At 36.8% G+C, this 16,186-nt stretch overlaps 1 protein-coding gene across 1 annotated transcript in view; it reads right to left on the minus strand.

Moving 5' to 3' along the window:
- Positions 1–16,186, minus strand: part of LOC109388440 (dystrophin) — a 1,592,311-nt gene that overhangs the window by 871,206 nt on the left and 704,919 nt on the right. Inside the window, exon 12 of the mRNA XM_019653146.1 lies at positions 3,568–3,718. Coding sequence (XP_019508691.1) covers positions 3,568–3,718 — 151 coding nt within the window. The remainder of the gene's footprint in view (positions 1–3,567; positions 3,719–16,186) is intronic.

Here is a 16,186-nt window from a genome sequence, read left to right on the forward strand (position 1 = left end):
AAAGAGGAGGCTGAAATACAAAACTGAACATGTACAGGAAGCTGTAGAAGGTTCACAGAAACAGAATTTGAAAAGGAACATAAATGTGTGTTAATTGTTTTCCAAATCTGCTCAGTTTTCATAAGTTTATTCATAAGATTTTCAAAATGAGCTTCTGGCTACTTTAGTATCAAGTATTATTGGGCTGTCAAAAAAGTCATGACGTATTTTGTCTATGTTTTTCAAAGGTCATTTATATAAAGAACAAAGATCAATCAATGATATATTGCTCGTTTTGTTCTATAACCTTTTGCCATCTTTCAGTGAGCTTCATAATTCCTCGTTCATAGAAGGACCTCTCTTTATTTGAGGAAAAACTGAACAAGGTGCTGATTTATAGCTTCATCTGAATTGAACGTTATACCACGCAAGTAGTTTTGAAGAGAGCGAAACAAGTGGAAGTCTGACAGTGCAAGGTCAGGCGAGTATGGTGGGTGTGGTAACACATCCCATCCAAGCTCCAAGAATTTTTGACAGGTGATACAACTTGTGTGTGGTCTCGCGTTGTCGCGATGGAACACAACTCCTTTACAATTAACAGGCTCTGGACGTTTCCGGATGATGGATTCGTTCCAACTGTCCAATTGCCAACAGTACACATTCGAATTGATTGTTTGGTTCCTTGGTAGGAGCTCGAAAAACACAACACCTTTAAAATCCCACCACACTGAGGGCATAACCTTCCTCTGATGAATGTGTGCTTTCAATGTCGTTTGAGGCGAATAATCATGTCGGGATCAAGACCATTTGCAAACCACATTGTTGTTAACAATCCACTTCTCATCACCAGTTATCAGTCACTTCAAAAAAGGATCGTTTTCCTCACATTCAATGAGCATATTGCAGATGTTTATATGTACCATCAAATGAACATCTTTGAGTTCATGTGGAACCTAAATATCAAGCTTGTTTACATATCCCAGCTTCTTCAGGTGGTCATGAATGATTGAATGATGGATGTTCAATGTTTCTGCAATCTCTCATGTCATGTAACGTGCATTTGACTCGATCAATGCCTTTATTTTGTCATCATCAAACTCGGTGGACCTCCCTGACCAAGGAGCGTCGTTGAGATCAAAATCACCAGTACAGAATTTTGTGAACCATCGTTGGCAATGACATTCTTGTAGAGCACTGTCACCATTAACTTTATGAAACTTTTCACAGGCTTGACATGCGTTCTTCCCTTTATGGAAGTAAAACAGTAAAATATGGCAAAAATGCACAGTTTGATCTTCCATCTTCAACTTGTAAAATCTTCAAAACACAACCAAATGGCTCAATTTTTTTTAAAATGAAGCTAGAACTGTCAGCTGTCAAATGACACAGCAATAACATAGATGCGAATGACTCTAGTGCTTCCAAAAATGAACTAGTGCCATCTGTTGGAAACATGCATCATGACTTTTCCGAAGACCCAATAGCAGTGGATCTAACTTCTTTATCAGATGTTCAATTAAAATCTATGTGACAAGTTAGCTTCTCCTAGTCAAAATTTTTAATGAAAATTAAAATACAGTGGGTGCCTTATTATTTTTTTTTCCTGGTAGAGTAGTGGATGAGGATTACCATAGCTATAGCTCTTCTTAAAATGGCTTGATCTTAAACTTCTGTGGACAAAGGACAGCTTTAAGGGCAGTAATAGCAAGGGCCAGTCTCATTTGTCAATGAAACCAAAAGCTCATTAAATACAAAAAGAACTCAGGACTTAGAAAGATATTTTATCCACACAAAACTGTGAAGCTCCGACAGAATGTTATAAAATAAGAGAATACAGTTAAGGGGGAGGGATGCAGTTTAAGAAGTATGAATTCAGAGAGCAGATATTTCCTCTCAAAGACATAAATCCAAGAACCATACATCCTGAGTAGAGCTGTCAGATAAAATCCAGGATGCCCAGTAAACTTTGAACCTCAGATAAAATAATAAGTAATTTGGGACATATTTACACTATAAAAATATTTATCTGAAATTCAAATTTAATTACACTTCTTAGATTTTTATTTGCTAAACCTTAATTGCAGGCCAATCATGAAGGTTCTTCTGTGTGTGTGTGTGTGTGTGTGTGTGTGTGTGTGTGTGTGTGTGTGTCCTGATGGACTAGGCAATGCCCAGAGCTAGTTTTATAACAGTTATTAGAATGAAGTATCCTTAAAATTACAGATCAGAAATATTTTTGCAGAAATCCTAAGTACAGAAACAATAAATTCTTTCTGGCAACCAGGGAGCATAATTGTAAATATACAAATAAACTGAAGAAAGATAAGACGGAAATATTAAAATTATACTATGAGAAATATAGTCAATAATATTTGTTGACTATACAAATACAAAATGCAAATAATACAAAAAACTGTGTATAGTGTCAGATAGGTACTAGACTTATCAGGGGATCACTTCATAAATTATATAATTGCCTAACAACTATGCTGTACACCTGAAGCTAATATAAAATAATACTGAATGTCAACTATAATTAAAAGTATACACATATATAGTCACAAAATGTAAAGTACAGCATAGGGAATACAGTCAATGGTGTTGTAATAGCCATGTATGGTGTCAGATGTGTAGTAGACTTGTGGTTATCACTTTGTGAGGGGTGTAAATGTCTAATCACTATGTTGTTTTGTACACCTGAAACTAATAAAACAAATTAATAGATGTTGTGTTTTATAGGAAAGTAATATTACAGATGTTCATTTTTCATCACACTTGGCCTACTCCAAGACATTATGAATTGAAGGTAAAAACACTTTTTTTTTTAATCTTGTCATTTTACTTAAATTTGCATCACAGGTAATCCCTGCAGACTCTCTTCCAGGAAATCAAAACTTTAAAAATCACATACCCACACTGTTCTCTTCCAGAAATATATCTGAATTTTCTTCTCAAATATGAAAAGCCTAATTATGTTGTATATCAAAAAATAAACATTTCAAAAACCGTTAGACAGGGCCGGCCAAGTGGCGTGATGGTTAAGAACTGGCTTGGGACACCAGAGGGCCCCAGTTCGGATCCCACATATGAGGGGCAGTGACACTGCCCTCCACAGCTAAGATGCTGAACAACAGTTCAACCTGCAGCTGGGCTGCTGTAGGCTGCAGCCCCTGTGACAGCGGGTTGCCATGGGCTACCGTGTGTAGCCAGCAGCCAGCGTAAGCGGCCAGCAGCCGCAGTGAGTGGCCGTCCAGAAGCCAGCAACTGATCTGCCTTGCCCGGGAAGAGCGCAATGATGGTGCCAACTTGGGCCAGTGAAGCAACATCCTCCACAACTAGACTGAAGAACAAAACCGACGGAAACTTGTCTGTTCCCCTTCCCCCAATTCCCCAGCACTGTTCCCATCCCCCCAATTCCCCAACTAAAAAAAAAACAAAACATTAGACAAAAATGATTTGAAACTCTTCTTTACTGAAGCTTTAATTCTTTCCTACCTGTAAACCATGATGTGTGTTCGTACGTGTGTATATGATACACATATACACAGAGTTTTCCAGTAGAAAGCAAATAGTGTAACATATACTAACCTTATGTTGTTGTACTTGGCGTTTTAGGTCCTCAAGATCAGGTCCAAGAGGCTCTTTCTCCATTTTCCTTGTTCTCGCTTCTGTTTCTGTTAGCCAATCATTTAACTCTTTCAGTTGCTGATTCTGGAGATCCATTAAAACTTTATGTAAACTGAAAATTTGAAAGATGTCTATTATTACCTCTATCAAAGCAACTTTACTTACTATTATTAAATCTATAACTAGGTTAAAGTGTTGACATTTGTAATTTATGTCATGTCACATTGTTTTGCATCTCTTAGACATTGAGAAGGAAGGTAAGTAGAGCCCATGATCAGCCATCTGACATTATTCTTCCTCTGACTTTTTAGAGTTCACGCATCCCAATTTTTAGAAAGTTTCCCATAGATAACTAAATATGAACATGTTGAGTAAAGTGCAAGCCATTTCTGGTAAGTGAGCTAGTAATATATCTTGACAATCATTTTTTTATATTTTCATTGTTTTAATACGTGTGGTGATTAAAGATGGCCACAAACTCTTTGTCATTCTTCCTATCAAGAGATGGAGTTTACGTCCCATCCTCATGAATATGAACTGGCCTCACAGTTTACTTTGGCAAATAGAACATGGCAACAGTGATGATGCACCACGTGCGAATGCAGGCTGTAAGAGAGCAGACAGCATTTATACTTCTTGGATCCCAGCTGCCAGGCTCTCAGGAAAGCCAGGCTATACCACTGAATGATTAGAGACCATGTTGAACGTGACTCTGGAGGATGAAACACTATCTTAGAAGTTGAGTTTCCTGCTGAGTACAGCCCAATGACCCAGCCATGTCACAATTGCAGAACAAAAACCTAGATGAACGCTGCCCGTATTCCTGATCTACGGAACCATGACATAATTATAAATTGGGTGTTCAGTAACTAAGTTTTGGAATTATTTTCTATGTCAAAAGAGATAAGAGAAAGAATTTTTTTTCAAAGATATACACAATAGTGGGCTGGATAATGGATTTAAAGCCCAAAGACTTTGGTTCAAAGCCCTAGAACCAAGTTCTTATACTTTCTCAGTTAGAACTCCAGCATCAGGGACATGGGATAATATCCTGCCAATTAATCACACAACTTCATGGTAAGGATGAAAATTAAAATTGAGGCTTTTCATTAATTCATTCAACAAAAATTTGGGACTCAAATGAGAAGTGATAGTACCTATTTTAAGATAAATACTCTTTATGAAGGCATATTTAAAGCATTTTGGGAAACTACAGTATACTGATCTTGTAATACTGATAAGGAGGACATCATTTCTATTAGGAATTTACTACTGTGATTTACAAAATCTTGATCAGAAATTTCCATTAGTCAGCACATTTAAACACACAAAATACACACGAAACTGAGTGCTTAAAATATTTAGATTACACCATTATTGACCTTTCACATTTCAGAGCCACATGTCCCCTGAAAGACACGACAGTCAGAAGTCTATGGGAATGAGCTTTCATTTATCAAATGGGAAATGTATACATCTTTTGATGGCAAGCAATATAGATGAAGAATTTATTTAAGTGGAAGCAAAAATTGAAAGTTGCTCATTTAAGCCTCTTAGACAATGAATACCATCCCAGCACTGCAAGGTACCGTATTTCCCCATGTATAAGATGCACCCTTTTTCGAAAAAATGGGGATCTAATAACTGGGTGTGTCTTATACAGTGGTTGTAGATTTTTTTACTTGCATTTCCCACAAGTGATGAGGAGTTGTATGAATTTTATGATGAATAAAACTTGAGTTCAATAACTTCATGTAATAATTTTTTTTCAAATTTCAGGCCCCACAATTAAGGTGTGTCTTATACATGGGAGCTTCTTATACATGGGGAAATATGGAATATAAATCTTCCACTTTCTTGGTTCAGTCTATCCCCTGAGAACTGACCTAAGATTGCATAAAAACTGGATGCAGTATCATTCCTTGTATATGTTGTTTTTCCTGCCTGGTTTGTCATGACATTAAGCTAAAAATCTTACATTTCAAAAACTGAAGGGAAAAAAACCCACATTATTACTTACACTTAAAGAAGTATTTTAAGTCTAACACTTATTTGTTAGTTAATAACACATTTCATTTAAAAAACATTATTTACTTTGTTTTTTACGTTTGAATAGATATTTCATCCAACAAATGCTCACCGAGTTCCATATCTATACTGGAAACTATTTGTTAGGAATGGAAAAAAGAAAATACTTATCCACATTTTCAAATAGCTTAGAGACTTTTAGAGAAATAGACACATCAACAATTACAATTATTACCAAAATAATCATTATAATTAGATTTATAATTACATGTCAGAGGGTACACAGAAAGAACTCCCACTTGACCTGGGGTCACCGGGGATGCTGTCATTATAGAACACGTAGCCTGAGAGTTGAGACTTGGATAACTGAATCATATGTTTATTAAATGTTCAATTGTTGAGTAGTTAGATATTATGGATGGAAAGGTGAGAAAGACCCAAATAGCCCTTTATCATCACAGAGCTTACATTCTGGGAACAGGAGCCAGAGATAACAGAGAGCTCACTGGGTCATTAGTTAATTAAACTATAACTGTGAACATGGTCTGAATGAGAGTAGCTGAATTGAGTCTATGAGGTAAGGAAAGGAGTTATTAGGAGCTATTCTGACATGGGACCATTACATTCTCATCCTGATTTCACCTCCACTTACAGAGAGAAGTATGAGCATCAATTCCTTAAGAATGGGCTCTGATTTGAGGCTCCAAAAGTCAGGGATTTCACATGTTTGAAGCCTGAGTTAAACCTCAGAATAAGTTTGAAAACAGAAACATACAAGTGCGGCAGTGGGGTGACACCAATCAGCATGAAAGATATATTATCTTTGTGGAAAGGGTTCTGAGAAGATATGTTTTAACTGTGTAAATATTTCTTTTCCTTACCATAGGCCATGACCAGATATTGGAAAACAGTAGTCTATATGCCTGAGTTGGTTTCATATTAATGGAAAATAAATTGAAATTGTTGCCAATACTTAAAAAACCTGAGACACTACCTGCAAACTTTAGACCTGACCACTCTTGAGACTATCTACGAGGATTTCGTATTTATTTAGAAAATAAATGCCCTCCCATGTTCTAACAGTCTCTGTAACACAAATCCTATTTCCACATTGATTTCCTTCATGTTCATGGAGATATTTTCTCACAGTGAGGTGCGGAGTGAGAGACAGATGTCCTATAAAATTACTGGAAAAATGGTAATCCTTAGGTTGCCTTTCACTGCAACTGACAAATAACCCAACTCAAAGTGGTTCATACCATTGCTTCATAAAGTGTGATCGATGAACCAGCAGCACTAGCATCCCCAGCACGTGTTAAAAATGAAGACTCACAGGCCCCTCCCCAGTCCTACTGACTTAGCATCCATATTATACATATTCCTCATGTGATTTGCATGCACATTAAAGCTTGAGAAGCACTGATGAAAACCATAAGGATGCCCATTATCTTATATTACAATAAATCCACAGGTGGGGTGATTCTAGAGACCATTAAGTTTGTGACTCTATTGCGCCATCCAAGTCCCAGCTTCTTTTAGTTTATCAGTTTTGCTAGCCTCCCTTTGTCCTCAGGTGATTTTACAACTGGAAGTTGGCTGCAGCAGTTCCTATACTATCATATCCGCACATGCTTCTGCCTCGACATTTTGTCAGGACCATCTCCTGTCCTGAGCTATTTTACTCCAGTTCCACTGCCTCCTCTCTCTTGCTGGATGTATATTTATGCTCCGTCCTCCTTTTGCTTTTCTGTTCCTTTCTAGATGACTACAGTAAAACCTTGGATTGCGAGTAACTTGGCTTGTGAGTGTTCCGCAAGACGAGCAAACTTTTCTACTAGGTTGGTGCAAAAGTAATTTCGCAATTACTTTTGCACCAACCTAATAATACATTTTAACTTGGTAAATGAGTGTTGTCTTGCAATACGAGTAGTTTATTTCTGGAACAAATTATGCTCATAAACCAAGGTATTACTGTACCTGAAAATCGTAAAATGAAACTAAGAAAATTGTAAACTCTTTTCTTGCCTATCGGTGGTAGGTTTTTATTTTTTAAATCTCCCTAATTTTTTATTTTATTTTATTTTTATTTTATTTAAATCTCCCTAATTTATTTGCATCTTCAGAATGTTACTTGGAAATATGGAATTTCTTTCTCATTTTAATAGTGTTTTCAGTTGAATCATATGAAATTGTCATTTCCATGGAATGAAACACTCAAATATCAGTAACTTCAAATGATGCAACCTAAAACATTTTACCCATAAAGTACATAATTCAAGGTTAAGATCACAGATAGCTTAACACTTCTATACTGGCTTAACATGTCACTGAGACACTTATGGCAAGTTTTTAACCTTGCCATGTTCCAGTGTTCTCAGGAATAAAATAACAATAGTATTACCTACCCCATAAGGTGATAATGAGGACCATATGTAATTATTTGGTGTTTCTCAAACACAAGTCAATCATGCTCCACCTTCACAATTTCTCCCATATCTGCACCCTTCTTTATTATTACATGTTTAATAACGTTCCTGAAAATAATTGTTTTTGTTACTTGGCCTCACCCTAAACTATATCATTTCATATATACATTAAAATCAGGGCTGGCTGAGTGGCGCGATGGTTAAGAGCTGGCTTGGGATGCCAGAGAGCCCCGGTTTGGATCCCACATATGAGGGCCAGTGACACTGCCCTCCACAGCTAAGATGCTGAACAACAGCTCAACCTGGAGCTGGGCTGCCGTGAGTCGCCGGCGACAGCATAGGCTGCAGCCCCTGTGGCAGTGGGCTGCCATAAGCTACCGTGTGTAGCCAGCAGCCAGTGTGAGTGGCCAGCAGCCACCGTGAGCGGCCGTCCAGAAGCCGGCGACTGATCTGCCTCACCCGGGAAGAGTGCAATGATGGTGCCAACTTGGACCAGTGAAGCAACGTCCTCCACAACTAGACTGAAGAACAAAAGGACAGCAACTTATCTGTTTCCTTCCCCCGAGTCTCCAATAAAAAAAATCTTTAAAAAATCATATACACACTATATACAGTTGACCCTTGAACTAGTGGAGATTAGGGGGACCAATCCCCCTCACAGTCAAAAATCCATGTATAAGTTTTGACTTCCCAAAAAGTTAACAGTTGTCCCTTGGTATCCACAAGGGATTGGTCCAAGGACCCCCATGGATACCAAAATCTGCTGACGTTAAAATCCCTTATATAAAATGGCATAGAACACTACACAGTCAGCCCCATGCATCCACAGATTCCCAACCACAGATGGAAAATACTGTGTTTGATCTGCAGTTGGTTGAATCTGCAGATGCAAAACCCAGAGATATAGAGGGCCTACTGCATATTTATTGAAAACTATCTGCATATAAATGGACCTGCACCGTTCAAACCCATGTTGTTCAAGGATCAACTACATATGTGTGTGTGCGCATGCACACATGCGCACACACACACACACACAAACACATTAGACATATGGCTAGTATGACTGAGAAACTGAAGTTTTACCTATATTTAATTATAATAATTTAAATTTAGAATTAAATACTTGCATGTGACAAGCGGCTGCCATAATGAACAGCACAGCTCTAAACCAACAGAAATTTGACAATAGCAACAAATCTTATTTGCAAGTCCTTATCTATACCATTTCATTATGCCATGCAATATTTATAAGAAATGATACCTGGAGACAGCATAGGGACTTGGGCCTGGGGCCAAAAGAATGCCAGATGGCCAGGAGGATGCCTAGATATGCTGACCATAAGAATGCCACCACCCCATCACTCTCTACACAAAAATGCAGAAGTAGCTGATTATTATCTCCCTTCTAACATTTACTTCCACACAGAGATGGAAACGCTGTTCCACATGTGCAGTTGATCAAGATTTGACCACTATACAACCTTCCTCAGTGGCGGTAATGAGCAGTCTGCCATCTTGCCCCCACAGCACAGGCGCAAACATAGTTACCAGGCAATGTAGCCAGTAAAGAATGCCCACCTTTTTCAAAAAGCTCTCCACTTTCAAAAAGCCTACCTTTTCACACAAGCCCGCTTTGTCCCCTGGTTACAAAAGCAGCCAAGCAGAGCCAACCCCGGAGTTACTTCGGAGGACCTTCCTATCTTCTGTGCTTCCTCCCTTATGTTTGAGTATAAGCTTACTAAAATTTGTCTGGAAATTTTCTGGGGTTTCCTCTCAATTTCTATCTTGGGAAACTCAAGAACCCAAATGCCAGTAATGTTCTGAGTTACGGAATCTACAAATAAATATAAATCATATTTTTAGAATTTTTTCTAGACATAAATTTATAAATGCAAAAATTGTCCATGTTTTCATTAACTCCAGGCTACATTTGATAGTCTTCATATAGTTTCTCAGGCTTTATGGCAATACATTATAAAAATGTATAAAATATATTATAAAACATAATTATATCCCAGATACTATGTTAATAATGATGTAAAAGTATTGACTTTGTAAATCCTAGGGTATTCAATTAAAAATTACCAAGAAGGGTGCTCTTTAGGAAGATAGGTTCTCAGGCCCAATTTCCTAGACTTCATAATTATTTGCTTACATGCAATTCTCAAATAAGAATTACAACTAATGCAACAAGGTAAAATATTAGTATGAATTTCTACATTAGAAAAGAATCACCAGTGATATTCAATTAACATGCTATACATGCAAAATGTAATTCCATGATTTAAGCTGTCAATAAAACCTATATATTTAAGGGAGGGCTACCAGTATGAATTAGAGAAACTGAATTTTTAATGATTTTTTGGCTTTCAAACACGTGGCATTTAGTAACTAAAATTACAATGATGGAAACTATAATTTACTTATTCAAATTGTTGGCTTGAAAATCTTAGAAAAAATGGTTTTAATGAATAGATTACACAGTTTTGATTTTAGCTCAGGAATTATGTACATGGAACTAGATTCCCCCAGAATGCTCACATATGCTTAAAGATGTAGTTATTTTAACTCCCATGTATGGGTTTTTGTTTCATTTACTCTATTAATAAAGTGATTAATAAAGGTGATATTTAAGTCCTGTTTTATTCAAATTATCACAGAAAGGTGAATTTATCTCCAGCCAGGCAATTCCAATAAACACCCAGGGTTGAAAACAATTGTGGTGGTTTTCAAGACTGATGCATAATTTTTACTTTAGCCCTTTAGTGCTCACAAGTGGCAAATGTTTGGGTAGCTGGGCCCAGGAAACATGCCCTATTAGGATTAAGATGAACTAGAGGCATGGAGGTAACATGGAGGCAGGTTTAAGACACATAAAAATGGTTTTACCCAATTATTTATAAACTAATTATACTATATAAGTTGTAAGTTATCTATTAAATAGCATTTTATACAATCTGTGACTTTTAAACATAATTTTATTTATGAATAACCAATTATATTTATCATGTATCCAACAACAGAGGTATTACTATAATTGATTCTAATGATGCAGGAATTGATATTAGCCCAGTTTACAGATGGGGAAACAAAGGTTTACCTGGGTCAAAAGGCATGCAAAGGGAGTCAGGAGAGTGGAAATCAGGTGGTGTGTCCCTGGAACCTGCACTAATATTAATTTTTTAGAGAGGATTTTTATATCTATTCCTCATTTCATTCATGGCAGTAGTTATCAAGATGGGGAAAAAATCAGAAGAAAAAAGAAGGTCATTTAGTGGGATTTTATACAAGTTGTCATTAATAGATAAATTTAGTTTCTCTTCTCACCAAAATAAAAAGTATTACAGTCACTGCTGAGACAGTTGTCAGCATGAGGTTTACATTAACGATAGAAACCATAACAGTAATACCTTGGTTTGTGAGCATAATTCGTTCCGGAAACAAACTATTCGTGTTGCAGGGCATCGCTCGTTTACCATGTTAAAACGTATTAGAAATGTTTGCTCACCTTGCAGAACACTCGCAAACCAAGTTTCTCGCAATCCAAGGTTTTACCGTACATCCTCTTTCCTCCAAGTCCTAACCACACCTTAAAAGACCCAGCTGCAAATCCTGACACTGGACAGTGGTCTTCCGTCTATAACTCTTAGACACTAGGATAGCAGTTTCCACTGGAGAAAGAAGCAAGGCAAAGGTCTAACAGAACCTTATCAAGAGTTATTTCCCCCCAAAACAAATGTGTGCATCCTCCTCCCTACAGCACCACCATTCCGACCAATTGATATGCTGACATCTTGGGCCAGAGAGAAACCAAGGAGAACAGGTCATGTACATTTTTCAAAGTTCCCACTAATTCTGATCATTCCCATTATATTATATTACACCCTGCAACCTGGTCATGGAAGCCACAGTTTTTAGCCTACAACCTCACAATGAATACTTTAGAAATAACTCACCTGCACATTTCCCCTTCCAACAATTAGAAATAAAAGACAATTTTCATCTCTCCCTCAAAACTAAATGTGTATTAATATTTATTAGCCCACTCAGTGGAATGTGAGAAACATTACTGTGTGTAAAAGGAATTCTGTGAAACAAATATATGCCATTGCTTTCAAAATCCTGATCTATTTCATTCCTCCATCCATATAGCTCAACAACAATTTAATTATTGATATTCTTCAACTATCCAGAGCCAGATTAAAGTTCAAATTGCAAGCAAATTCATTTTGCATTTTGAAGGCATTAATTCAAAATTGCAACAGGAACATAATAAAGAAGCTGCATGACTGGATGCAAAAGGTTCTTGTGGCAAATGCATTATGATAACCCTCAATTCAATCTTCCTGATTAAATACTTACAAAGTAGATGAGGAAACTCCCAGAGGTCATCACAAAACAAGGACAACTATTAAATACAATGATTAGAAGACTGTTTAAATGATCTCTGGTAAGAATGGGGAACGCTGACACTCCGAGATCATATGTGTTGACATGGCAATAGAAGCCCACTCTCAGCTTCAATAATTATGTCACTATAGAACATCTGGCACAGTGCCTGGCACATACTAGACACACGATAAATATGTCTTGAATGAATAAGTGGTATCACTTAATTATCAATCAAACTAAGAAGACGTAGTACAAAAATGCAAACTCTTCCCCCAATCAAAAATATCAGAATTAAGATCATAAAAGTGTCAACTCACATTAAACGTGCTCCTGTTGAGCCAGTCTCTCGATTTAATTTGAATCATTGTTTATGAGTTATAAACCAGAATGCCATTGCTTTAGCACTTGTCAGCTCATGGTCATGGCCAGCACCCTCCGGCCTCAGGACCTTTCCATCTACCTTCCTATGCCACAGACACCTGCATGGCTTGTCTCCCTTCATTTAGGGCTCTCCTTAAATATTGCCTTATCAGAGAGGCCTTCCATAACCAACCACGTATATACAGTAACATACATGTTTCACTCTCTAACTCAATTCCCTTTTTCCTTTTTATCTGTAACACCATCTGATATGATATACATGTTTCTTACTTGTCTGACTCCCCCCACTAAGAATGCAAGCTCAATAAAAGAGGGAGTTAGTCTGCTCACTGATATTTTCCTGGTATCTGAAACAGTGCAGGGAATACAGTAGATAAGGATTGTTAGTTTGATAGATGAGTGAATGATTAAACTTAATTTTCTAATTATCATTATTTATCTTTGTGAAAAGGCATTATTATAAAAGAGCTACTTAGTTCTCTCATTTCTATGAATTCCAGAGATTTGGCTTTTCTGTTTACAATTTAAACTGTAAGAGTCGCATATTTTATACTATTGGAACAAGGAGTATTCACATATTAACTGGACATTTACAGAAAATAATTGTTATGGCCAGCTGTATCCATTTGAACCTGACCAAATCACTGCATGATAATAACTGCTGCTTATTAGGCCAATAATTAATTGTCAATAGTCTCATATTACGTCTAGTGTGTGTGTGTGTGTGTGTGTGTGTGTGTGTGTGTGTGTGTGTATATATACATATATATATATATAAAATTTTTTTTTAAAGAGAGGAGTCTGGAGTGGTCACCAATAGCTGTAGAAAAGCAAAGGTAATTTGTTTTTGTTGTTTTTTTAAAAATTTTATTGGAGAACAGTGTGTTTTTCGAGGACCTATCAGCTCCAAATCAAGTTGTTATTTCAATCTAGTTTTGAAGGCCACAGCTCAGCCCCAAGTCCAGTTTTTTCAACCTAGTTACGGGGAGGGGGGTGTGGGGGGGCGTAGCCCACCATCCCATTTGTTAAGAGCATGTGCTCTAACCAACTGAGCCACCCGGCCACCCCTCTACTGTATATTCTTGCATGAGAATCTTGCTAGTCCATCAGTCACCCATGGGAGATGACATCAACTTTTGAGGACTGAATAAGGCATCACCAGCACCATTTTTGGAGCTTCTAAGAAAGCAGTTAACATGTTTGGCCCACCTCAATTGATAGAAAAATAGCAAAGATATTAAAAGTAGTGGTCTACAAAGAAGGAATATGGATTTACATTTTTTGAGAACTGTTTCAACTAGCAGTGCTTCTCAAACTTGAAAGTGCTAAGCAATCAGCTAGGATCTTGTTAAATTGCATTGACTCTGATTCTGTAGACCCAGGTGAGGACTGAAATTGTGCATTTTTAACAAGTTCTCAGGTAATGTTATTACTGCTGGTCCCTGAACCACCTTTATTTACAAGGAATTCTAATGTGAACATTACTGGAAGAATTTTTTTAATGAATTACATAACAAAACTGCAATATAAAATCAAAAGTAAAAGTTTGAGATTATGGATTGTTAAAATGTTCATCGCAACCAATTCATTTGACGGACTGTAACTACCTAAAGAAAGTAATTTATTTGTTCCTCCATTCATTCATATATTTGCATATGAAATGTTAGTCACTATACTTGGGAGAAAACCCACCCATTTGTTCAGCTCCTCCTTTGCTCTATTCATTCTCACATATGTTATTTTATTTCAAGATTGGAACAGACATTAAAAAAAAAGTTGAGCCCGATTTATTAGACATATTTTTCTTTCAGTCAAAGTATTGATGGTGATTCACAATTTTTTCCCATGCTATGCCTTCTATTTTCATCCAGATACTATTCATATCTGTCCTCCTGATGATGGAAACCAGAATTTAACTTCAGTTGGCCTCCTTATGGACTTCCTTTCATTTTTTACCCCCTTACCATCACAAAGGTTTTAGTTTCCCTCTGCATCTGCTAACCACAATTATCAGAGAAGTTGATGGAACTTGCTGTGCTTATCTTTATGAGTCCTTGTAGAAACGTCAGTAAATCTCTTTTGCTCTCTGCAGGTTGCATTTTTCAATCAAATTAATTAGTTTATTCATAGAGAAGGAAATTTTCTGTTGTCCCTATGCCAGCTATCTCCTTGTACTTCCACAGTTGGAAGTTTTGACTTTTTCTTCTCTCTCCCTCACCTCCCACCATGCGAAGGGTATTTTGCAGCATAAAACAAAAATCATTTTGTCTATTCTTCTTAAGGTTTTGAACTTGAGCATGTCAACATAGTCTGGTTCTAATTATTTTATTTTAATTATGTAATCAGGAGCACTTAGTTCTTTCATTTCAATCTCATAAACATTGTTAAATATTTGTAACTGACCAATAGCGGCATGATTGTGCAAAAGTACTTTGTGGCTAGAGATATTTTAACAAATTTCTTTATTATGTTAGTTTTTACTTCATCACCAATTCATATCCATGAAGATACCATCATTGGAGAGGAAATAAATTAATAGGGAAATAATCAAATGAGAATAGAGTAAAAAGGAGGAAGAAAGGAGGGAGAAGCATCTGTTTATTTTTTATATTCCTTTACAAGCATATTTTTAAATGTTTCAGTGGAAAAAAATTATAACTGCAGGGGGTGACCGGTTAGTTCAGTTGGTTGGAGTGTGGTGCTCATAGCACTAAGGTTGCCAGTTTGATCCCCGCATGGGCCACTGTGAGCTGCGCCCTCCTTAAGAGTCAACTATGCCATTGTAGCATGAAAGCAATGTGTAACCAATGACCATGGCTGCTCCCCAATAAAATATTTTTTTAAAAAAAGAAAGAAAAAGAAAAAATTATAACTGCAGGTGTAATTTTAGTCACCCTGGTCATGTTCCCTTACCCCCATAGGAAATATTCACAAATCTATCCTTTGCAAAAAAAAATAATAATAAAATAAAATAGAACATGCTGGAGAAAAAAAAAGACTGAAAAATATAGATGCGACAAAGCTATATATATTGGGTCGTTGGAGAAGTCATGACGTATTTTTCCTATGTTTTTCATTCCAAAAATGAGACATGACTTTTCTGACAACCTAATATGGTTAAAATAATTAACCCATTTTATTTATAATGATGATCATTCTTCACATTTTGTAATAAGGTTGGCTTTGACAAACTACATTTTCATACCCTATTTTAGTCAATGTCTTTTAGAGGTGTTCCAGGCACACAGAGCTGCCATTTGATGAATAAGGAACTGATGGTCATAGAGGGGAAGTGTGTTGCCCCTGTTCACATGAATAGATGTTTGAGAAAATGAGACCTTATCTGTTAG

Source organism: Hipposideros armiger, unplaced genomic scaffold (genome assembly GCF_001890085.2).
Source record: "Hipposideros armiger isolate ML-2016 unplaced genomic scaffold, ASM189008v1 scaffold_197, whole genome shotgun sequence".
Lineage (NCBI taxonomy): Eukaryota > Metazoa > Chordata > Mammalia > Chiroptera > Hipposideridae > Hipposideros > Hipposideros armiger.